The following is a 24,599-nucleotide window of genomic DNA, read 5'->3' on the forward strand; positions in this document are numbered from 1 at the left end:
AGTCGAGTGGACTTAATGGCAGAAGGATCTGTTTTGTCAACTTGAGGAAGGGGTGGAGTCTGGCCTGTCAATCAGGTCATAGCCAATGAAGTCTCTCTGTGGGCATAACCTTCTCCTGAGGATTCTGGGAACTCCTGTCTTCCTCCCTGGAGACAGGACACACACACACTCCCTGCCAGACATTCCTGCTAACCAGACACATGGAGCTACGCAGATGGAGCCAGAGCCCTGGAGCTGAAGGAGCCACGTAGAGACCCTCACCAGGTCTGAGATCTTCCACCGCCACTGGATCCACAAGACGTTCCACCCACTGGCCTGTGCTATTCCTGCATCCGGCATCATTTCACGTGTTGTGTGAGTCCGAAGAGGAATTTGTAGACTGGTATTGGACCTATGGGCTAATATCGGGCTTATGGACTTGATCTGGACTGGGCTGGATGCTTTCTCAATACACAATTACTCTCAATAAAGCTCCTTCTGATTCACAGATGAGTGTCGATGACCTTGTTTCACTAGTCAACCCGGACTCACACAGTAGACTTGAAGTATCTACCTTTGGGGCAGCAGCAGTGTGTTGAAACACAATTGACACCCCCCAAGGGACTCCCTGGGACTGACCCCCAAGTTCCCAATCTATCCATTCCTTGTCATGGCTGCAGGAGGGCCCACTGTTTTTAAGGTTCCAAACCTAGCCCGCCCCTCCCCCATCGATGGAGGCTGTGGGAATCTGGGCTCAGCTTTCTTCCAGCTCCTGGGCCCCACGGTCCCAGGGCCTCTCGCTCACTGGGCTCCAGTTCCTTCCTGGAACTAGTTCACGTCCAAAGGACCTTGGCCGGCCAACACCCTTCCAAGCCCTCCCCTCCCCCGCAGCCTGGGCTGCTTCCCATTTCTTAGCTCACAGAGCAGGTGGCCGCTGGGATGGACGGGCCCAAGGATCCATCCAGCGGCCCCAAATCCCACAGCCTGGGAGCGGCGCCAGCTGCAGCGAACTCTGGGTTAGCAGATGGAAGGGTGGGGTGAGGAAGGGAGGAGATTTTCCACTTTCCCTGGATCTCCCCAGTCGAGAGGCTCAGCAAACAGCTTCTCCAATTGCACTTAAAGCCCTGCGGGTGGGTGGGGGCGATGCTCTGGTTACCCAGCTACCTTCCACGCCTGGGTTCTCAGGATCAAACCACCAGGGAACCCCCTTCCCAGCTCCCGGCCCCTAGCAAAACCCCAAACCAAACTCCCTACCGTGGAGTCACTCATACTCTGACCCTATAAGACGGGGTAGAACTGCCCCATAGGGCTTCCCAGGAGATAAGTCTTTATAGAAGCAGACTGCCACGTCATTGAGCAGCTAGAGTAATGGTTCTCGATCTTTCTGAGGCTGTGATGTGACCCTTTCATCCAGTTCCTCGGATGTGGTGGTGACCCCCCAACCATCAAATTATTTTCGTGGCTACTTCATCGCTGTCATTTTGCTACTGTGATGAATCGGCATGTAACTATCTGATAGGCAGGATGTACATTCATTGTGACAAACTGAACATCATTAAAGCAGAGTGATGAATCAAATACGGTATGTCATTCTATATTGTGAAAGATTTATTTCTAATGACAAATCAATGAAATGCTGTCTTGAAGCATGGTGGAACATGGGGACTCCTAGGTGGGCATATCTGCATGTGGGCGGACCCCCCTGGAGACGGATAGAGGAGCGGTGTCTCAGGTTCCTAAGACCATTGGAAATAGGTGTTTTCCAATAGTCTTAGGTGACCCCTGTGAAAAGGTTGTTCAACCCCTAAAGGGGTCGCGACCCCTAGGTTGAGAAATGCTGGACTAGGTGGGTTCGAGCCACTGACCCTTGTCCAGAGGTCAGCACTCAACCACTGTGCAACCAGGGCTCCTTAATAAGTGATATTTTAAATAAGTTTTTAATTAAAAACAAAGTTTTAATTGCTCTCTCTGCCTCGGCTGCCTGTCGCTAAGAGTGGGTGGGGTGTGGGGGGGAGAAGGAGCAGGCTCCAAAGTTCACCCTTGACGGCGCCCACCCTGTGGAAGATGGAATCCCAGAGACTGCCAATTTGGGGCAGTTTCTCCCAGAAGGAGTCCCGGAGAAGGAGAAAGAACAAGCTCGTTGCTGCCTCTCAGGTGCCTCTGGGTGAGATAGCTCACCAGAACGTATCTGAAGAAGCAGCTACGTGATTGGCTGCGTGTGGTCACCAGCAGCAGAGAAAGTTCTGAATTGTGTTCCTTCCAGATTAACCAGGACGGAGAGGAGGAGGCTTGAAGCTCACTTCCCTGGGATAGTTTGCACGAGTCCTTGAATAAAGCCCAGGAACCAAAAAATAAAAGAATCAGGTCTATTGCCTTTGAATAAAATGACAGGAAAGCAAATCAAAGCAACAGATGTAAATAAATGTGGGCAAAACAAAATATACACAAGATAAGAGTTTCAATGCACACAAAACCCATCTGTAGACAATGGGACATCCCTCACAGAAGGGTCACAAGGAAGGGGTGAGTCACCAGGGCGCAGTAAAGCATTGATGAAACACACAATAGTCCTCTGGTTTCTTGAGGCTTCCTCATCCCCCACTACCAAGACCCCAGTCCTGCCTTTAGGGTTAGACCGGAGCTTGTACCCAGGTACAGATCACAACACACCAAGTCCAGGAACAGGAGTGAGAGTATTGATACCAGGAGGGTAGAGGAAAGGTGGGGAGATGAGGGGAGGAAGGAGGAACCAATCCCATCGCAATGATGGACATATAACAGCCCCCACCTCAAGCCCCACTCAGGGGGACGAACAACAGGAACTGCAGGGGAAGGGAGACAGCATAAGTGTAAGATATGAAAATAATAGTAATTTATTAAGGGGTCATAAGTGGGGAGTGGGGAAAAGGAGGGAAAAAAGAACTAATACCAAGGGCTGAAATAGAAAGTAAATGTGTAGGAAATAGTGCTGGCGACAAGTATGTACAAATGTGCTTGCTACAATTGCTGAATGGATTGTTATCAGAGCTGTAAGAGCCCCCACTAAAATGATCTTTTAAAACTTAAATTTAAAAAAAAATAAAAACATAAAAAAGAAAGCTTCAATGCAATTAAAATGAAGACAAGACAAAAATAATCAACAAAGTAAAAATAACTTTCGCTTCTTTCTTTCTTTTTGTTCAGGAAAATATGGTCATTTCCAGCCCAGTTGAAACCTGACCACCGTGAGTGAACAGCTGGTACTTCTTTAACACATCAGACATCGTGCCCAGCGACTCAGTGCCCTAGCTGTTGGATTGACAGCACCATCGTTGAATTTAAGCTCATCTCTAACACTTCCACTGGTCCCAATAATCTATATGGACTTTACATATATACCTTTGGTTTCAGTCCAGGGCTGTAAAATTCATTTTATTGTCATATACATGTATGTATTTTTTGGAAAGAGCCCAGGCCAACTGTGTTGTAGAATAAGCCTCCGCTTGGATTTGCCTTCTTTCTTGTGGTTAGACTCTGCCGAGCCATTTGCCAGTAGCACAGCATCATGGGTTCGGCTTAAGGAAAAAAACAAAAGAGGTGGAGAAAGACAGAGAGAGAGAGAGAGAGAGAGAGAGAGAGAGAGACCTGACCACAAGCCGTGCAAATGTGCAAATTCAGAGTCAAGTTGGCTGCTCAGCCAGACGTTGAGGAAGAAGACATTTTCATGCAGTTTGAGTAGGAACTAAACGCTACAGAAACCTCGCTGGCCAAGAGACAATCGGGGGACTCAAAGGCAGGATATCTAAAAGGAGGGGGCCTTTAGTAGGAATAGAAGTAGAACATGTATGTCGTACACGGTGCGTTAGCGTGATTGATTATGGGTCTGCAACGGCACGTGCCCCTGCGTGCTCTTCAGGTTATGGCAGGATGCTCACAGGACCATGGTTGTGCAGGCTTTGCGTCTAGGTAAATGTACTATTAACATCGCTTACACATCATATGCATTTCTGTTTGGGGGGGGCGGGCAGGGGCTACTGTAAAGATTAAGGAGAGCCCTGGAGGAACAGTGGGCTATGTATTGGGCTGCTCCCCACAAGGTCAGCAGTTTGAAACCACCAGCCGCACTGAGGGAGAACTATGAGGCTTTCTGCTCTCTGGAAGAGCTGCGGGCTTGGGGAAGTTCTTCGCTGTCCCCAAAAGGGCCACTCTGAGTCGGAAACGCCTCATTTGGTTAAAATGGCCTCCTCTGGGCTTCTCCACTGGGGACTCTCTGCTTCTCCCTGTGTAACTTCTCTGTGTTACAAGTGCTTTCCCCTCACCCCCTCCGCTCCGGTTCATCCCAGCTCTTCTGTGTGACCTTGTGACTCTGTGAGGCCCCGGGGATCAGTTGGTCCTGGGCCATTCTCTCTTCTCTCCCCTCTCCCTCTTCTCAGATGATCTCACTCAACCCCTCAGCTTAAAATACCTCCCCCGCTGCCAAAGACTTCTAAATTTATATCCCCTCCCATCTCTCCCGGCCCCTCCCTCACATTCCCTCTGGCTGCCTGTTTGGTCATATCAGATTCAGGGCCTCCGGGCCTCCGGGATGGAATTCCCAAGTCCTCAGACCATTTCTTTCCAAAGCTTCCCCACCCCTGTGATGACCACACCTCCATTCCAATCTTCTGAGCCCCTAAACCTCAGCGTCTTAGGGGACACGGGAGCATGTGTTGTGTGGGCATTCGTTAAGAGTTGAACAACAATGATAATCGAAATTGTTGTTGTTGTTTTGTGTGTGTGTGTGGGGGGCGGGGGAATCCAGTCGCTTCTGATTCACAGCCCCGTGGAAGAACCACAGGCCTTTCTACTCCCATAAAGAGTTACAGACCAGGAAACGCACAGGTCATTCCTACAGGGTCGCTGTGAGGAGGCACTGACTCCGTGGCAGTGACTTTGTGGTTTCGTGGGTACGTGTACAGCCTTCAGTGTGGATGACAACTCAGTCTAAAGAGGACCACAGTCCTCACAAGAGGACCAGTAGGTAACATGATAAATGCAAAAAGGATTTAAGATGGCTCCACAAGACCACTCTCCAACCTCACTGCCATCCACGCGTCGGGCTGCTAACCACAAGGTCAGCAGTTTGAAACCGCCAGCCATTCGGTGGGAGAAAGACGAGGCTTTCTATTCCCGTAAAGCAGTGATTCTCAACCTTCCTCATGCCGCGACCCTTTCAGACAGTTCCTCATGTGGTGGTGACCCCCAACCATCAAATTATTTTCGTTGCTACTTCATCCCTGTCATTTTACTGTGATGAATCGGGTGACCCCTGTGAAAAGGTCGTTCGACCCCCAAAGGGGTCGCAACCCACAGATTGAGAACCGCCCGCTCCAGAGGATGCATGGGGTGGTCGCTGCTGTGAGGGGCAGTCAGTACGTTCTGACTCACAGGGGCTGTGGGGGTGACATCATCTGTTGTCAATTGGAGACTTAAGAGGGAAGGGGTGGAGTTCAGCCTGTCAATCAAGTCGCAGCATGATGACCTCATTTGGAGGCGTTAAGGAGTTAGAGAGCTCGCTGAAGTTGGGCCACTCAGGACTCTCTGCAAGACCTGCTTGCTGACAAGACACACGGAGCTACGCTAGAGCCCTGGGAGCTGGAGGAACCACGTGGAGACCCCTGCCAGCACTGAGATGCTTATACCACCACTGGATCCACAAGACTCTCCACCCACTGGCCTGTGATCTTCCTGCACTCGGCATCATTGCATGTGTTGCGTGGGTCTGAAGAGGGGTTTATAGACTGGTATCGGACCTATGGGCTAATATCGGACTTACGGACTTGATCTGGACTGGGCTGGGATGTTTTCTTTCTATACAATTCCTCTTTGATATAAAGCGCTCTCATATATGAGTGTCTTGGATTTGTTTCTCTGGTCAACCAGCACTAACAGGGTGTCTTTGAAATCAGTGAACGGCTACAGACATTCACTCAGCATACGCTCATCTCAGCCTCCTGACTGCGCCTTCACAAAAGCAGCCAAAGGTTCAGTCAGATCAGAGGCTTCCAACGGGATCTGCCGGGTCAGCCAAGTTCAAGGCAGAGAGGTCAGCTCAGAAGATACTAGTGACTGTTGATTTTCTGAATATCAGAGGACTTGTAGATTTTCTCAAAGGATGTGGTTGATGGGATATGTAGGTTTATTGTGCCAACCTGGCCAATAGGAACATGTGGGATTAATAAGGTCACAGTTTGATTGGAGGGCAAAGAGATAAGTGGCTCAGCAAGCCCTGCCCCTCTCTCTTGCTCTCTGGTGATCGGAGCAGTGTGTGGCTGCTTTAGCTAGTTCTCTGCCTTAACTTGTGAGCTCCATTACCTGTGGGACAGTCAACCTGTGGATCGTGTCACTAGAGCTTGAGGTTCCTTCGAGACCTGTTTCGCCACACTGCTGATGTGTACATCGCTTGAGCTTGAGGCTGCAGATCCTATCATCTTCCATTGCTTGAGTTTGATGTCCCATCCGGGCCTGCTTAGATAAGCCCCGAGCTGCTGACTGTTGGTAACCTGCCCCGCTGTTAGCTGCCTGTGGCCGGACTGCCTGCATTGCCTGAGGGAAGACTCAGCTGTCTGCTTCCTTGACCTTGGACCCAACAGCCATGTGAATTGAAGGACTTCCAGTATATTGACTGTTCCAAGGAAGTGAGTTGAACTGAGCCCTCTGTACTGCTGTGTGGACTAATTAGCTGTTATATTCCTTTGTCATCTATCTATCTATCTATCTATCTATCTATCTATCTATCTATCTATCATCTAAGTGTCCTGGTTTTGTTTCTTTAGAGAATCCTGTGTAACACAGTTGACCCCAGGGCCTCATGATGATGACGTTGTAAGAAAATGGAAAACCACACTGGTGTGGGAAAGGCCAGGAAGCTTGTGCTGAGGAACCACCCCCCCACACACACACACCCAGGCACCTGCTCACTCTTTGTGGGTAGCAAGGTTGGTCCTTCTAGCATCTGATTGGGAAAACTTGACCTCACCCACCCTGCAGCCCTGCAGAGCTTGCCCCTCCGGGCTTCCTTTTGTTCCCCAAACTCAACCACATCTAAAAAATATTTGTTAAAAAGAGGATGATTTGGGCCCCCTCGAGGAATGCCCAAACTGCTGTTTTGCAGGGATGGGAATCAGAGAATCCAGAATTCTTCAGGGGGCTGTTCTCCCACATTCTGGTGGGTTGTTTGTGGGCTTTACTCCAATTCTGAAGCTACACTCTTGTTCTTGTCATCTAGCTCCACCAATTATTTGCTTTGCATACCAATTGAGCAAGTAGAGTGCAGGACTTTAACCCCGATGCGCGTTTTCCTTGTTTTAAATCAGGCTCTCTTCCCCCGTGCGGTTGGGATGACGGCCTCTTGGTCGGTGGACTAGATTTGCCTGTCACGGCGGAATGTCCTGGAATTCCCATTCTTCTCAGGGTGTCGTCTGTTCTCATAGTCGGCACACACACATGAACATGTTTCTGGTACGGTCTGCTTTCAGTGAGGATCCATAGGACTTAGCAACGATTTCCAGCTTAAGGCGTTCCCTCTGACTCGAGCATGGATTTCTCCCAGCTCTCGGTCAAGGCTAAGGCATTTTGGAAGACCGCGAGGTCATCCTGTGGAGGGTCTTTCTTTATTTTGTTGCCCGCCTTCTGAACAACTGACCGGACGAGATCCGTATTTGTACTCACTCCAGAGAAATGTGACCACACGGAGGGCACACGTTCTAGAGCAAAGAACAATTCCGCTGGCGACAACGCAACCATGGCTGCAGCGGGACATTGGCAGAGAGTGGTCAGAAATCCAGACCGGATGCCAGAGAGGACGTGGAACAAAGGCTATCGTTGCGGATGTCAGCGAGGTCTTTCTTGCCTGAAAGCAAGGAATACCAGAAAGTGAAAAGACAAGTCAGTGAGTGGATCATTGGGAAATCCTACCACTCTAAGACAACATCACAGAGCATAGACATTTAATGAAAAAAAATTCTATTGAAAACGTTCTTAGAGGAGGATACAATTTTAAAATGAAAACAACTAAAGAAACGAAGTCTTCAGGGAAAGGCTAGAGAGGCGCAATCCCTGCCTTCAGAAGCGTAGAGACCTAGACGTAGGAGGTGTCCAGAAACAGTAGCTTCACATTCATACACGTATATATGGATATCTATACCTGTACACAGATATGCATACACATATATACATGCCTGTATATGTTGTAAATAAACAGCGACACACATATGTATAAGAAAGAACTTTATATATCAAGATGTAATCTTTTTTTAGTAATCAAAGTGAATTTTATTTTTTTCAATTTTTTGGTGAATTTTATTTTTTTCATGTCATGAAATCAAGTGAAAATCAAAATCATATACATATTGTCTCATCATTTTATTGGATGCTCTTACAGCACTTACCACCATCCATCCATTCATCCATCCATCCATCCATTGGGTCAAGCACATTTGGGCATCGGCTGCCGTCATCATTCTCAAAACATTTCCTTTCTACTTGAGCCCTTGGTAAGGATATAATCCTAGTTTGAGAAGTCACCCCAGCCCAGTTCAGTTAAATGCCTTTGGTCCCATGGGAGCCGGAGCCCTCTTCAGACCCAGGTCAGTGCAGGTTGACGGCAGGTGAAACGAGAAGCAGGAAGATCACAGGCAGGTGGGTGCAGAGTCACGTGGATCCAAGGTGTTGGGGGGCGGGGGGAACCTGGCAGGACACCAGCAGTTCTCAGGGTCAGGGATCCTGGAGGCAGGCACAGAGTCCCAGGCAAGCGGGAAGGGGGAGGGGCAGAGAGAGGGAGACAGACAGACAGAAAGAGGGTCCCCAGTGTCTGTTATAAAAACACCACACCTCCCGGGAGGCATCATCCGGCTGTGACCTGATTGACACGTTAGACTCCACCCTACACACGTGCAAGTCGCCATAAAATCAACTCGGGCTGAGAAGGTGAAGATGGCCACCCAATCATGCCCCTCATGCGACCAACAGGTTCCTTGTTGCATCTGAGCCTTGTCCTTGTGGTTTCATATTTATTCATAGGAAACTTTAAAAAGTAAAACGCTCAGAGAAATCCACTCCTTGTACAGCTGGATGACCTCATCTGGAGGTGCTACGGAGATAACTAGCTCTCCGGAGGCCAGACCCACTCTCTCTGCTACACATTCCTGTTGACCACCCACATGGAGCTATGCTGATGCAACCAGAGCCTGGAGCTGGAGGAGCCATGTGGAGACCCACGCCAGCGCTGAGATACTTCTACTGCCACTGGACCCACAAGACTTTCCACCCACTGGCCTGTGATCTTCCTGCATTCAGAGTCATTGCATGTGTTGCGTGAGCCTAAAGAGGAATTTCTAGTTGGTATCGGACCTTTGGGCTAATATTGGACTTGTGGACCTGATCTGGACTGGGCTGGGATGTTTATGTAATATACAATTACTCTTTGATATAAAGCTCTCTCTTATACACACACACTCACACCAACACATAAACCTCAGAGTCATGAGAAATATATATATTTTTTGTATTCGGGTGAAATCTGCAATGGCATCAAAGTAACCATTTTAAAGTGGTTCAGCGGCCTGAGGACAGTCACAGGGTTGTGTGATCACCGCCTCTATGTAGTTCATTGAGAAAAAGGACGGCCGTCAAGGAGAAGGACCAACACAGTGACTGCCACCGTGGGCTCGAACTCGACGATGTGAAGCTGGCACAGGACCAGGCGGCTATTGGTCCTGTTGTCCACAGGGCTGTCCTGAGCTGTAATCAGCTTGGTGACAGATGACACCAACAGTAATATTTCACTGTCGGGACACAGCACCTCTTGTTTATCTCTTCACCTGTTGATAGGTGTGTTGGTCTGGGTAGACTAGAGAGACAAATTCATAGACACTCATAGTATATAAGAAAGAAGATTATATACAAGAGCAGTTGAATATTGAGAAATCATCCCAGCCCAGTCCAGATCAAGTCCATAAGTCTGATACCAATCCATAAAGTCCTCTTCAGACTCGTGAAGCACATGCAATGATGTTGAATGTAGGAGGATCACAGGCCAGTGGGTGGAAAGTCTTGTGGATCCAGTGGTGGTGGAAGCATCTCAGCACTGCTGTGGGTCTCCATGTGGCTCCTCCAGCTCCAGGACTCTGGCTCCATCAGTGTAGCTCCACGTGGCTTGTCAACAGGAATATCTCACAGGGAGATGAAGCAGACTAAGAGAGTGTGTGTCCCACCTCCCGGGAGGAAGAAAGGAGTTCCCAGAGTCCTCAGGAGAAGGCCATGCCCACACAGAGGCCTCATTGGCTATCACTTGATTGACAAGCTAGACTCCACCCCTTCATCAGCTGACAGAGTAAGTAAGGACCACCACTGACCAACCAACTGGGAGAGATCTGTGTTCACTTTTTGCCCATTCCAAAGAAAAGTGTTATGAGAGATTGAGGTAAGTATCAAACAATATTGTTAATGTCATATGCAAGTAAAATTTTGCTGGAGATAATTAAAAACAAACTGAAACAAAAAGCAAACAGAACAGTGGTAGGAGTGGATTGGCATGGAATTGCCAGAAATTCAAGCCACTTTCAAAAGAGGGTATGAAAAATCATCGCTGATGTCAGATGGATGGTTACCATGTGGTGGAGAAATCTAATGGTCCCTGGCTATCAGAAATAATAGTGGTCTGGGGTCTTAGAGGTTTGTTTTAAAACAAGCATCCATCTAAGTGAGGTGTCTGCTAAGGCCACTTGGGAGAAGCACACCGGCCTGTGTGATCCAAGGATTGTTCATCATAAACTCTAAGACTGGGGTGGGAGTGGCATTCAAGTTCAAATTCTGAGGACCCAGTTTTCAGAAGGCTCGGCATGGCAGGGAAAGACCAAAATCCATTTTCAGGGTCCCCATGTGAATTCAGCCTCTAGTGAATCCCCTCTGACCATTGATCACAGATCAAAATAGCCTTCCTCTCAGACCGAGTGTATTGGAAAGTGAACTAATGCAGATGTAGTTAGCTTAACACGTAATACTTTATCATTTATTTTCTCTTTTGACCCCTTTTTAATTTCTCTTAGTTTTTCTTTTCGGTTGAGGGTTTTCTGTTTTATCTTGTTATCATTGTTGGTTTGTGTGTTTGTTGATATGAAGTCAAATGTAGGTAAATCTATAGAGACAGTAGCTGAGTTAATAACACGGAGAGTCATGGCGGAGCCCTGGTGGTGTAGTGGGTATGTGGTGGGCTGCTAACTGTAAGGTCAGCAGTTTGAAGCCACCAGCAGCTCCACAGGAGAAAGAGGAGACTCCTCTAGAGAGTTACAGTCTTGGAAACCCACAGGGGCAGTTCTACTCTGTCCTACAGGGTCGCTGTGATAGCAGTGGGGTCTTTGACTCATTTAAAATTTTGTCGAGTTTTTGTTGTTTTCTTTCTTTGTGCTTGAGGTTTGACCGGCTTGTTACTGTTGTTCGTTTTCCTCTTGGGGGAGGTATGTTTTTATTCATGTAAAATCCACCACTGGTAAGCCTATAGAGACAGTAACTGGATTAATAATTTCTCAGGTTTATGGCAGGGGAAGGTTGGGGGGTGGGGAATGAGGAGCTAATAATAATGAGCGTAAGAAAGACGGAAATGTTTTAAAATTGGCTGGAGATGATTGCACAACTGTTTTTAATATGCTTAAACAATCGAATTGGGTGATGTGTAAATTATGTCGCTAAAATGATTAAAAAACAAAAAAGAGATGTTTAGCCAGCGTTCTATTGACTAAACAAAGGCATTCGACTGTGGGTGTACAACGCATTACGAATAACATTGCAAAAGGTGGGAATTCATTAGCTTAAAGCAGAATGGAGACCAACCATTACAGCTTGGATGGCCACTTGCAGGCTTTTAAGACCCCCAGGCATCACCCAAGGAACCAAGAAGTAGAAAAAGGCATCAAACAGGTGATTAAGCAATTAGCTAGGTTGACTCACAAGCCAGGACCCTAAACCTCCAATCCACCACAGCAAACCCCTTGAGGTGTCTGTTTATACACAAGCAGCCCCAGCAGCTACTGTGTTGTTTTAAATAGATCTGTTACACAACATTGGCTAAGTCAATGTTTAACAGGTATACAACCTCCTGAGCAATTACCTTAATTGGCTGTACAACCCTCCCTTCAATTAATAGGGCTTTTCTATCACCGTAAACAGAAACTAGATGCTCTAGAACATTAGTCCTCAACCTTCCTCATGCCGTGACCCTTTCATACAGTTCCTCATGTGGTGGTGAGCGCCCCCCAGCCATAGCATTATTTTTGTTGCTACTTTATGACTGTCATTTTGCTACTGTGATGAATGGTCATGTAAATATCTGATAGGCAGGATGTATTTTTTTTAGTGATTAAATAAATTTTATTTTAACAGTGGGAAGTGCAATTATATCTTATTTGACATTAAAGCTCTGGAAAGTACTCATAAATTAATCCATCAAGCTTTAAGTAAAATCATAGAAGAATTTTAGCTATAGCAAATAAATTCCCTTTTAATGAAATTTTTAAATTTATTTCCTTTGTTATATATCTCTTAGTTTATATCTTTAAAAGAATCATTTTATTGGGGGCTCGTACAACTCTTATCACAATCCACACATCCATCCATTGCGTCAAGCACTTTTGTACATTTGTCGCCCTCATCATTCTCAAAACATTTACTTTCTACTTGAGCCCTTGGGATCAGCTCCTCATTTTGCCCCTCCCTCTCCACTCCCCCATACTCCATGAACCCTTGGTAATTTATAAATGATGATTATTTTGTCATTTCTTACACCATCCGATGTCTCCCTTCACCCACTTCTCTGCTGTCCGTTCCCCAGGGAGGAGGTTATATATAGATCCTTGTAATCTGTTCCCCCTTTCTCCCTCTCCTTCCCTCCACCCTCTTGATATCAAGTTCTTTCATATACATATGTAAGTGTCACTGGCTGTGTTGGTCCAGGTAGACTAGAGAAACAAATTCATAGACACTCATATGTGAATAAGAAAGAGGTTTGTATACAAGAGCAGTTGAGTATTGAGAAAATATCCCAGCCCAGTCCAGATCAAGTCCATAAGTCTGAAATTAGCTCATATGTCTGATACAATCTATAAAGTCCTCTTCAGACTCATGAAACACATGCAACGACACTGAATGCAGGAGGATCACAGGCCAGTGGTTAGAAAGTCTTTGGATCCAGTGGTGTTGTAAGCATCTCAGCACTGGCAGGGGTCTCCATGTGGCTTCTCCGGCTCCAGAGGTCTGCTTGCATCAGGGTAGGTCCATGTGGCTTCTCCAGCTCCCAGGGTGTAGAGCCTGGTGTCTTATCAGTAGTCCATTTCCAAGGGCGTGAGCTGAGAGACACAAGAGTCTCTCATCTCCAAAGAGGAAAAAATAAGAGTTCCCAGAATCCTCAAGAGAAGGCCCTGCCCACACAGATGTCTCATTGGTTATATCTTGATTGACAGGCCAGACTCCACCCCTTCACTCTTAATCCTCTCAAATTGACACCAGATTGTGTAACTACCACACCGGCTTTGTTTCTCTAGAAAACCCAGCCTGACACAGGTAGGGAGGGACAGCCCTAGTAATATTTGTCGAGACAATGGTTTATCTAGAAACGATTTGACCACTGACTCAAAGAGCATATTTAACACATTTTGTTTTGCTTTGTTTTTAGCTAGGTACTGCAATTTTGATGAAAGAGACTGGTAAGACTCTTCCCTCAATGTGGATTTCATCATTACGATGGAGACAGAGAATAAAGAAACAAAGAAATTGAAAAGATATTTTTCGGTGGTAAAAAGTTCTACAAAAGGCAATTAAAAAAAGTAATATGACAGTGATGGGATCGGGGGCACTCCCTCTTTAGACATTTTAGATTTCTATGGTCTCAGAAACACACAACAGCAATTCTATTGTGTCCCATAGGACCCCTATGGGGCAGCATCCACTCCATAACAGTGACGGGGAGTTTTATATCAAGGAAGTGGCTCACTTGTAGAGGCAGGCATGTGCCAGGTCGTGGGTCAGATGCTAGGCTGGAGGTTTCTCTTGCCTTACGCAGCTGCAGAGGTTGATCAGCAATTCGGTTGGTAGGCTGCTGGACTCCTAGGGTTGACAGGCCATGTGGCAGGCCACTGGCTCCAGCGCAAAGAACTGGAGGCTGGAGGCTTGCCAGACGCAGCATCTAGACACAACCAAGAGGCAATCTTGCTTGGTCACAGCATCCACTTAGATTGGAAGCAGGCCACACCCCTAAGCTTCCTTTCATTTGAGTGGGTCATGGCTGTGCTCTGAGAATGGGTGTCACATTCCATCCTAACTCTTCTTAAGATCCCACTGTGGAAGTAATTCCATTGTGTTCAGTCTCATCACGAACATTCCTAGATCTTAAGTGCCAAACCTCCGAGAACCTTGACCCAACCAAGTAGACACAAAGTGTTTTAAGCGTCACTGTGCAAAAGGTGGTGACCTGTCAGAGAAGAGGCCGAAATGTTTTTCACTAAAGGGAGCAATAGACAAATGGTGAGACTGCTTCCTGTCAATGGCGGGAAACCTACAAGATTCCCAAATCCAGTTAGGGCTTTCCAAGGTTTTCCCCGTATTTTAAACAAGAAAAGAAGACTTGAACAAAGGGTGGAAATGTTTTTTGTAATGTTAGTGCCTGGAAAGCTTGGTAAGCCCGACACACCCCAGAGATCATGCGAGGAACAGGACGATCCACTTAATTATCGTGCAAAATTCAAAATCACCTGCAAAGCATAAAGCCGACTAAACACAACACACGTGGAAGCACACGAGAGAGACGCAGAATGCATGCTAATTTCCTTCCTTTGGAAAAGCTGTCTGACTTTTTAGCCAGGAAAATAATCCCCATTAAAGGAAGAACACAGATAAAAGATATAAACAGGAAGTTCACAGAAAATCTGTTTTAAAAATAAGAGTAAAGTTAAAATGAAGTCCACTCGCTCTGTACATACATGACTTAATCTCCAAGAGTCTCCCTTCCTGTAATAGCAAACACCGGAGCTGCTCAAATATACTCGACTATTAAACTGTCGAGGAGCCCTGGTGGCTCGAGGGTTAAGCGCTGGGCTGCTAAACTTCAAGGTCAGCAGTTTGCCACCAGTAGCCGCTCCGAGGGAGAAAGACAGGGCTTTCTACTCCCGTAAAGATTCCGTTTCAGAAACCCACAGGGGCAGTTCCACTCCATCCCATTGCATCACTCTGAACTGGAATTGACTCTTATGGCACGGGGGGAGGGGGAGTGTTAAAACTTTAAAATATATATATATTTACTAAATTATTAAATTGATACAACCCATGGGCTATTGTAAACATAAACGACCTGGTCTACTTGATGGCCTTAGATGAGTATCTGACATGTTGTGTTGGTTGTTGGTAGCAACCGTTGGTAGATTCAGTTCCGACTCTCAGCCACCCCAAGGGGCAGGGTAGAACTGCCCCCGTCGGGTCTTCTTTTTACGCACATGTCCTTTGCACCGTGCATTGTGGGAAGATGGACGGAGGCGTTCACCAGCTTTCCATTCCTGATTCCGACCCAGCTGTTTTCACGGCATGGGTTGCAATCTGCCAGATGTCTGCTCGCGTGTCCCATTTCCTCCCCAGGCTTCCTGCTTCCGTTCTTACTTCTTTCCCGACGCTTTTGAATTTTGTCCTTGAGCAAATCCTGCCTCTCCCCGGCCCCCTGCCCCTTACAGAGAGCACATCTATTTGGCGACCGCTGCTGCCAAGTATTCTGCAAGAGAGCCGAGATGGGAGAGGTGCCGTGACAGCGAGGAGGCCTTCAGGCTACAGTCTCGTACGGGAGAAGATACGGGGCTCTGGGGACCCGGGAAGGGCTGTCCTCTGCTGTTGAGCACCATCCGGGCGAGCTCTTCCCTGTTGATGCACCACGGCTGTCCTCATGCCCTGCCACCGCATCTCTACTTCCGCTGTCATCTTCCTGCCCAATGTGACAAGGACATGCTAGAATTTAGCCCCCGGGATGGTGCCACTTCCTTCCTTGCCACACACCCGGAGGCCTTCAACGTCGTCCTCGAGGGTGCCCTGACCTTGTTCTTGGCCATGGTCTACAGCATGGGCAGGAAGAATGCTGCCTTTTTTGGTTTTTTATTTTATTTTATTTTGACTCTTACAACTCTTGTCACAATCGGGCGAGTTTGTACATAGGTTGCCTTCAGTCTTTTCTAGACATTTATTTTCTATTGAGCCCTTGGTATCAGCTCCTCTTTCTCCCCCACCCCACCCCCACCCTCATAAACCCTTGATAAGATTTGTACATTGTTATTATTGTCATCTCTCACACCGACTGCTGTCTCCCTTCCCCCATGTTCTCTGATGTTCTTCCTCCTGGAGAGGGGCGTACGGTTATGTGTCGATCGTTGCGACCTGTCCCCCCTTTCTCCCTTCCTCTCCCCCTCTTCCCCCTACTCTTCCGGTATCACTATTCCCACTCCTGTTCCCAGAATCTGTGTGCTGTGGGCGCCCGTCTCTTATCTATTCCTGTGTACATGTTCCGGTCTAGTCTGAATTGGGAAGCAGCACTGGGGTCATGGTAGTGGGGGGCGAGGAAGCCTCAAGGAACCAGAGGAAAATGGTGTGTTTTATCGAGGCTTGACTCATCCCTTCCCTGTGCCTTTTTTGATCCCAAATGGTTGGGGATTCTACTCCTGGCGTCATGGTTTCCTTTGGAGAGACCTGTCTATTGTTTGGCTGTGAGTTGAGACGTGGGCGTATGCTAATTCCCAGATCTGAAGGATGAGTTAGGGCCATGGTCTGTGGGGTTTCACTCGTCTCTACCTGACCAGTAAGTCTGCTCTTTTTAAGGATGATGGATTTGATTCCACATCTCTCATCTCCCACTCTTCTCTAGGACCCCATCAGAACAGTCAGCAGAAGAAGCCGGGCACCATCTAGCACTTCTGGCCTCAGGGTGGGGGAGTCCGATATTTGCAGAACCCATGCACCTGTTAGACTAGTTGTTTCTATGGGACTTCAGGTTTCTTCGCCCGTCTTTCCTTTGGAGAGTGAGTGACCAGGGATTGCCCTTTAGATGACTTCTTCCGAGCTTTTAAGACCCCAGCCCTTCATTCCTCACCAAAGATGCACACAGAGCATAATTCCTTTAGCTATTATGCAAATTCACCTTAGTGTCCCCAGAAACCTCATGCGGCTCTTTTGGCTGTCAAGGGGCAGATCCCCGGAGTCTTTTCCTCAGCGGGCTCGAACTGCCTACTTTCCATTAGCAACGAGGTGCTTAGCCAATGGTCATGCGGACTCTTGATGTGCTGGCAGAGACTAAATTTTCAATTGTTGTTATTGTCTTGGTTGTTAATAGGCATTCAACAAGTGTCACTTCTACGCAACTTTCTCAAATAAAGTCAGACAGAATTAACTGCTTGCTGCTCCAGGTCTCCAAAGCATTCTATGAAGACTTTTTAATTTTATTTATCTTGTTGTTGAGATGATCCCCAGCCAAGCCCAGTGCCGTTCAGTGTCACTGATTATAGTTTGGGACTTGAGCAGTCATGCTCGCTCATCTTTTCTAAGCTGTTGCCTGCTGGTTCACATAAATTTGAAGACCATTCCTTAAACCCGCCCCCTGGAGAATCAAGCAAGCCCAATCAGCCTATACTGCGCCTAACAAATCCAACGCCGGGACTCAGGACACAGCTCTGTAGTCATTGTAGGGCCTCTCTCCCTGCAGGGAAACAGCTTGGCCCAGACGTAACCACTGGCCTGATAGCTTCTCACAACAGATAATCTGCCTGCTTCTGTCCAGTGAGTCCTGCATGCCACCCGAGCCCGGAACAAGGTCAATTTCCCAACAGATAACAGGTCGCCTGCTTCTCAATCTGGACTGTGTACCAGCCCAGGGGTCTGCCACCGAGGGCCAAGACGTGCAGAATCCTTGGCAGACACTTTCTCGTCGGCGATGCGACCTCGCCTTTTGAGGGAAAAACGGATCTTTGTATTAAAGTGGACACTGTTAAATTCTGAAGTCGAAAATGCAACATTTCAGGACCAAACTAGGGTTGGAAAGAGATCTCCCTCTGAGGAAACAAGGACACCGGGTTTGTGGGGCAGTGAAGCAATGCGCGTACAGAGGGCAGCCTCGTGCGGGTACAGTGAAGGGTGTTGGAGCATCGCAGAGATGCTCCTGGCTTCCGGCTACATGGGCGATTGCATGTCTTCTGCCCTGGACAGTACAGTGGGTCATGTGACTTGCTCAGGCCAATCAGCTATGAGCAGAAGGCTTGCGGGTATCTTTTTCTGGTGGAAGCAGTCCAAAGCATGGGTGAGAGCCTCCCTCAGGTGCTCATGGAAGCGTTGGGTGGCCTGAGAGACCGACTTGTGTGGACTCGCTCATATGGGACCCCCACTTGCTGGGTAACTGTTCCCCACAACTACAATCAATCAGTATGACCGTGTAGAACACCCTGTGGGGTTATGATAAATCAGAAGCCACTGGCAATGGGTATTACTAGGGTAAGAAACTGAGGAAGGGACATTGTGAAGGCAATCGCCATCGATCTGGGATGTTTTTTCTTTATTTTTCATTTAAATCATTTTATTGGGGCTCATACAACTCTTATCACCATCCATACATGCATTCAGGGTGTCAAGCACATTTGTACATTTGTTGCCATCATCATTCTCAAAGCATTTGCTTTCTGCTTGAGCCCTTGGTATCAACTCCTCATTTTTTTCCCCTCCCTCTCCACCTCCCCTCCCTCATGAACCCTTGATGATTTATAAAGTATTATTATTATATCATATCTTTGCCTGATGTCTCCCTTCACCCACTTTTCTGTTGTTCGTCCCCCAGGGAGGAGGTCACATGTAGATCCTTATAATCGGTTCCCCCTTTCCAACCCATTCTCCCTCCACCCTCCCGGTATCACCACTCTCACCACTGGTCCTGAAGAGATCATTCCCCCTGGATTTCCTGTGTTTCCAGTTCCTGTCTGTACCAGTGCACATCCTCTGGTCTAGCCAGATTTGTAAAGTAGATTTGGGATCATGATAATGGGGTGGGCGGGGGGAAGCATTTAGGAACTAGAGGAAAGTTGTATGTTTCATCATTACTACACTGCACCCTGACTCATGTTCTCCCAGCGACCCTCTGTTATTTTCTTTAAAAATTTTTTTTTAATTTGGAAATCATCGCAGACTTATGGAAAAGTTACAGATTTGATACAAGGATATCCCGCCCCCTTCTTGAACCATTTGAAAGTACATGGCCAGTTTGGTGACCCTGAACCCAGAGCGCTGCGGCATAGGTGTCCCACCAACAGGTACCTCCCACTGTCAGCACGTCCTTGTTCCCCGGGATTCGTACGGGTTCGACGGGCAGGCCCCTTGATGGGGCGATGTCACAGCCTTGCTCTCATCATACTTTTGCTTCATAGGCTCAGACCTTCATGGATGCAGAGGCTCCCATTGTGCTCTCAGTTTTACCGCCCATGACCCACATCGTCTCAGAGTAGGCCAGCAAGGACTCTCTGAAACTGGCTCCTGGATCCTCCGACCTGTTTGGATGCGTCTTCAAGCTCTTCCTTTAGGGCGCCCCAAAGAACGTCCCAGGCTCTCGCCTGGACTCTACTCGCCTGCAATCGGCCATTGCCTCTAAGCGGAGGAACAGATAATACTTCCAATGGGGGTAATGAAGCGGCCAGCTAGCTCAGAAGCAACCAAGCCCACATGGAAGAAGCACACCAGCCTGTGTGATCACGAGGTGCCGAAGGGATCAGGTATCAGGCAGCAAAAAACAAAATATCAAATCATTGTGAATGAGGGGGAGTACAGATTGGGGACCCAAGATCCATCTTTAGGCAACCGGACATCCCCTTACGGAAGGGTCTCGGGGAGGAGATGAGCCAGTCAGGGTGCAGTGTAGCAACGATGAAACATACAATTTTCCTCTAATTCCAAAATGCTTCTCTCCCCCCACCCCACTATCATGATATCAATTCTACCTTACAATTCTGGCTAGACCAGAGGATGTACACTGGTACAGACAGGAACTGGAAACACAGGGAATCCAGGGCCGATGATCCCTTCAGGACCAGTGCTGAGTGGCAATACCAGGAGGGTAGAGGGAAGGTGGGGTGGAAAGGGGGAACCAATTACAAGGATCTACATATAACCTCCTCCCTGGGGGATGGACAACCGAAAAGTGCGTGAAGGGAGACAGTGTAAGATATGACAAAAATAATAATAATTTATAAATTATCAAGGGTTCATGAGGGACGGGGGAGCAGTGAGAGAGGAGAAAAAATATGAGGAGCTGATACCAAGGGCTCAAGCAGAAAGTAAATGTTTTGGGAATGATGAGGGCAACAAATGTACAAATGTGCTTGACACAATGGATGGATGGATGAATTGTGCTAAGAGTTGTAAGAGCCCCCAGTGAAATGATTTAAAAAAATACTTCCGATGGGAGGGAGGGGGTGGCTGGGGAAGAGGCAGGTGGAGGGTACCTGACCCTTCACCTCTGAGAAGAATCCTCTTGCGCTCTGATTTCAGTGCGGCTGGACGCGGCCAATGGTGGGGCCGATGCTCCCGCGGTTGTCGGGGCAACCGCAGCCGCAGAGCCGAAGGAGGCAGTGACGTCACTGCGGGAGCAAGTGCGGAGCGGCGGCTACATCTTCCTCTTAGCCGGGGGCCCTGGGCACTGAGTGCCGCCTCTGCGTGCCAGCGGTGAGGGGCCAGCCGCGCCCTCCTGCAGGACCCCCCCACCCACGACACCTACGTGGCAGCAGTCCCGGGGAGACCAGCAGTCGCAGCAGCAGCACCTCCAGACCCCCCCTGGTCAGGAGCCACGCAGGCCAGCTGCAAACATCCCCACCCTTCCCGGTGCGCGTAAGTCCCTGCGAATTCCCAAGAGCCCGCTGGGAAGACGAGTCCATAGGACCGTCCGGAGGCCCGGGTCTAAGCTCAGGACCTGGGTGCAGCCTCAGCGGAGGCCTCCGTCTCCCGTCGCTTTGGGAATCAGCCCGTGGCACCCTGGATCCGTTTTGGGATTCCCCAGGCCGCTCCGGGGAGCCGCAGCGGGCCTACTGCTGCCTCCGCGAGCTGGGCAAGATGCTGTTCGGCGTGAAGGACATTGCCCTGCTGGAGCATGGGTGCAAGGCCCTGGAGGTGGACAGCTACAGGTCCCTGATGGTCCTGGGCATCCCGGAAGACTGCACCCACGAGGAATTCGAGGACATCATCCAAGCGCCCCTGAAGCCCCTGGGCCAGTTCGAAGTGGCCGGGAAGGCCTTTCTGGAAGAGGACAAGACGAAGGCCGCCATCATCCGGCTGGCCGAGGACATCGATTACGCCGTGATCCCCCGCGAGATCCGTGGCAAGGGCGGCGTGTGGCGCGTGGTCTACATGCCACGGAAGGAGGACGTGGAATTCCTCACCAAGCTGAACCTCTTCCTCCAGAGCGAGGGCAGGACCGTGGAGGACGTGGCTCGGGTCCTCAGGCAGGAACTGTGCCCGGATGCCGTGGCGGCGGGCCCCGGGAGAAACTTCGGGGTGCCCGGGCCGGGGGAGGAGCCCTGCGCTGAGGCCACGGCCGAGGCGGACGGGGCAGCCGCTCTGGACGCCCCGGAGAAGGAGGGCAAGGCCAGGGCCTGCAAGAAGGGCAAGAGGAGGCACAGGAAGAACCGCCGACGGCACCACGCGTCCGACAAGAAGCTGTGAGGTGCTGTGGGCTGGGGGCTGTGTGTGTTGGGGCGTGTGGGACTCGGCTGGCCTAGCGGTGGGGCTGGGGGACTTGGGTGGAAGCCAGTTGGGCAAAGGGAATCAAGCAGGGTGATGGGAGTGTGGGGGAGCCCTAACTGGAGTGAGTGTGTCACTTTGGAGGAAGGATGGGCATGGGGAGATAGATGGACTACTCTGGGCCCAGAGTGGCTATTTTTGCTCCGGCCAACTTGTGAGTGGGTATGGGTTAGTCCCTGTGAGCCTGTCCATCATCCATCTCAAACAGTTGTTTGTTTTGGCAACAGGTGTGTCTCAGGTGCTGGGTATAAAGAAGGGACCTGAACCCCGACCCAACCAATGCCCCTGCCTTCTGGCATTCATATGCATCTGAAGGACTTACACACACCTGAGGGTACATAGGGACCCTCTCCATCTCCCCCAACTCAACTGGTATCCAGTCGATTCCGACTCATAGCGACCCTATGGGATGGGGTAGAACGGCCCTGGTAGGTTTCCAAGACCGGAGCTCCATACGGGAGCAAGAAAGCCTCCTCTTTCCCCTGTGGAGTGGCTGGTGGTTTCAAACCGCTGTCCTTGCAGTGAGGAGCCCGGTGCGTAACTCAACCGTGCCACCAGGCCCCCTCACATCTCAGTAGATGTGAGTAATTCGTGGATGCACTAAGCAAACAGTGCTTCAGCCTCTGGGGCTGTAGAGGCCACGAAACTGACCCCCGTCCTGGCCTTCGTGTACAGATATTAAGTAATTGAGTAGATGTGGGCAGTATTGGAATTACTTGAATAAAGTATAAGGGGGCCTTTGGCTTTGGCTGGAGGAAAACCTCTGAGTGAGTGGCTGTGTTGTTTTTGTCGTTGTTAGGTGCCGCTTCGTCGCGACCGTTTGCACAGCCGACCAAGTCACTGCCTGCTCCCAAACGAACCCTCCTCTCACAGTGTTTGAACCCATTGTGGCAGCCGCCGTGTCAAGTCCCCTCTTGAGGGTCGTCTTCTTCTTCTTCTTTTTTATGGGGGTGGCTTCCCCTTGACGTTTACCAAGCCTGATGTCCTCCTTCAGGGACGGGACCCTCCTGGTAATATGCCCGAGGCCCATGAGACAAAGTCTCAACATCCTTCCTTCTAAGGAGCATCCCGGCTGTGCTTTCTTCAAGGCAGGTGTGTTATTCCTCCAGACAGTGCCTGGGGACTCAGTATCCCCGGGGACTCAGTATGCCTGGGACTCAGTATCCCTGGGGACTCAGTATGCCTGGGACTCAGTATGCCTGGGACTCAGTATCCCCGGGGACTCAGTATCCCTGGGGACTCAGTATGCCTGGGACTCAGTATGCCTGGGACTCAGTATCCCCGGGGACTCAGTATGCCTGGGACTCAGTATCCCTGGAGACTCAGTATCCCTGGGGACTCAGTATGCCTGGGACTCAGTATGCCCGGAGACTCAGTGTGCTTCACCGACACCAGCTCGAAGGTCCCCATTCTTCCATTCTCCTTATTCGCCATCCAATTGCCTTGAGCGAAGAGGGTCTGAGAAAAGCCCATCATTCACGCCAGCGTGGAGGCACCCGCCGACAGGCTTAGACACCAGATGAACAGGTGTTGGCAGGAATGGAGGGGTAGGGGCAGGGTCTGGAACCCCCAGGTTGTGCCTAAGAACCAGAACTGAAGAAAAGCCAAGTAGCTCCAAAGAAAGAACATGATCAGGTGGACCGATACCTGCTTGGAAGAAGTCCTGTCACCCCACCCCACCACTACCCAAAGCCTAGAGCTGTGTTCTGCCTGTGGAAGGGATGGACTTTCAATCCACCCCCCTGACACACGTGGCTGGAGGGAGGCACCCCAGTTGGCAGTGCCAAGCAACAAACATGGCCGACTCGGGAGCTGCCTGCTGGTTTGTCCCGGGGCACACTGCTCTGGGCACGACTTTCCAAAGCGGTTGTTCTCCACCTGGGATAGAAACTGGAACCAGTGGGCTCCTGCTGCCTGTCCCCACTGAGCCAAAGAACAGAGGGTGGGGATGGACTCATGTCATATGCCAGCGCTTTGGGAAGGTGGTGGGTAAAGACCGTAAGAAACTACCTTAATCGTTCATCTCAAGCTGACAGGTCTTACAGAGGAGAGAAGGGGGTGAAAATCACCGAGGGGCCGAAGAGATATATATATATATATATATATATATATATATATATATATATATATATATATATATATATATATATATATATATATATATATATTAGGGCTTCACTTTTTATCTGCGAGGACAACTTCAAGGCTTTTGACGAGCCAGCTGAAACGATCTGGTTCATTCCCTTCCCTCGGTTCCTCTGGGTGAATGGTCAGAAAAGGCACGTTAGAGGGAATAGTTAGGAGGCAGTCTAACAGACCCGTCCAGGGATGGCCGGACTTGAGACTCTACCCTGGGACTTTTCCTGTGGATTCCCCTAGGAGGAGGGTGTGCGTGCCGCCCTCCCAGAGAAAACCCAGAAGTTCTGGGCAGGGCCAGGGGAAGAAAATGCTCTACTCCCTAATGAGCCAAGGGCAAGACTTCCAGGGAATGGTCCCCAAAGAGGGAAATCACGAAGCGTTCACTTTCCATAGTGACTGGTGAATGACATTCACTAACGTCCAGCTCCCAAAGCCATCAGCAGAATCTCAGCTCAAATTCAAGTATTGGGTAGACAGGTCTCTCGTGGGGCGCTGGGAGGAGAGCCAGGTGTCCGATTTGTGAATTCAAAACGCTTTACATTCGTGCTGGGATCTGCCAGGGTCTGAGTTGAAGTTCTTGCCCAATGTTGTAAGATACATGCGATTGCTTATATACCACCAGGTTCAGGTTGCTTGCCAATCACACTGCCCCAATGGGTCCCCTTTGCCCCCTGCAT

At 49.2% G+C, this 24,599-nt stretch overlaps 1 protein-coding gene across 1 annotated transcript; it reads left to right on the plus strand.

Annotated features, from left to right (window-relative positions):
* The first annotated feature begins 21,096 nt into the window (after positions 1 to 21,096).
* On the plus strand, positions 21,097 to 21,705 carry PNMA8C (PNMA family member 8C). The gene has a single exon (XM_075536811.1). It carries the CDS (start codon positions 21,097 to 21,099, stop codon positions 21,703 to 21,705), a length of 609 nt encoding a protein of 202 aa, XP_075392926.1.
* Positions 21,706 to 24,599: the final 2,894 nt, after the last annotated feature.

The sequence above is a fragment of the Tenrec ecaudatus genome, chromosome 18, assembly GCF_050624435.1.
Source record: "Tenrec ecaudatus isolate mTenEca1 chromosome 18, mTenEca1.hap1, whole genome shotgun sequence".
In the NCBI taxonomy this organism is placed as follows: domain Eukaryota; kingdom Metazoa; phylum Chordata; class Mammalia; order Afrosoricida; family Tenrecidae; genus Tenrec; species Tenrec ecaudatus.

What these genes read in the sequence shown, in the direction of transcription:
- PNMA8C (XM_075536811.1), top strand. Translation starts at nt 21,097, where the DNA reads ATGCTGTTCGGCGTGAAGGACATTGCCCTGCTGGAGCATGGGTGCAAG.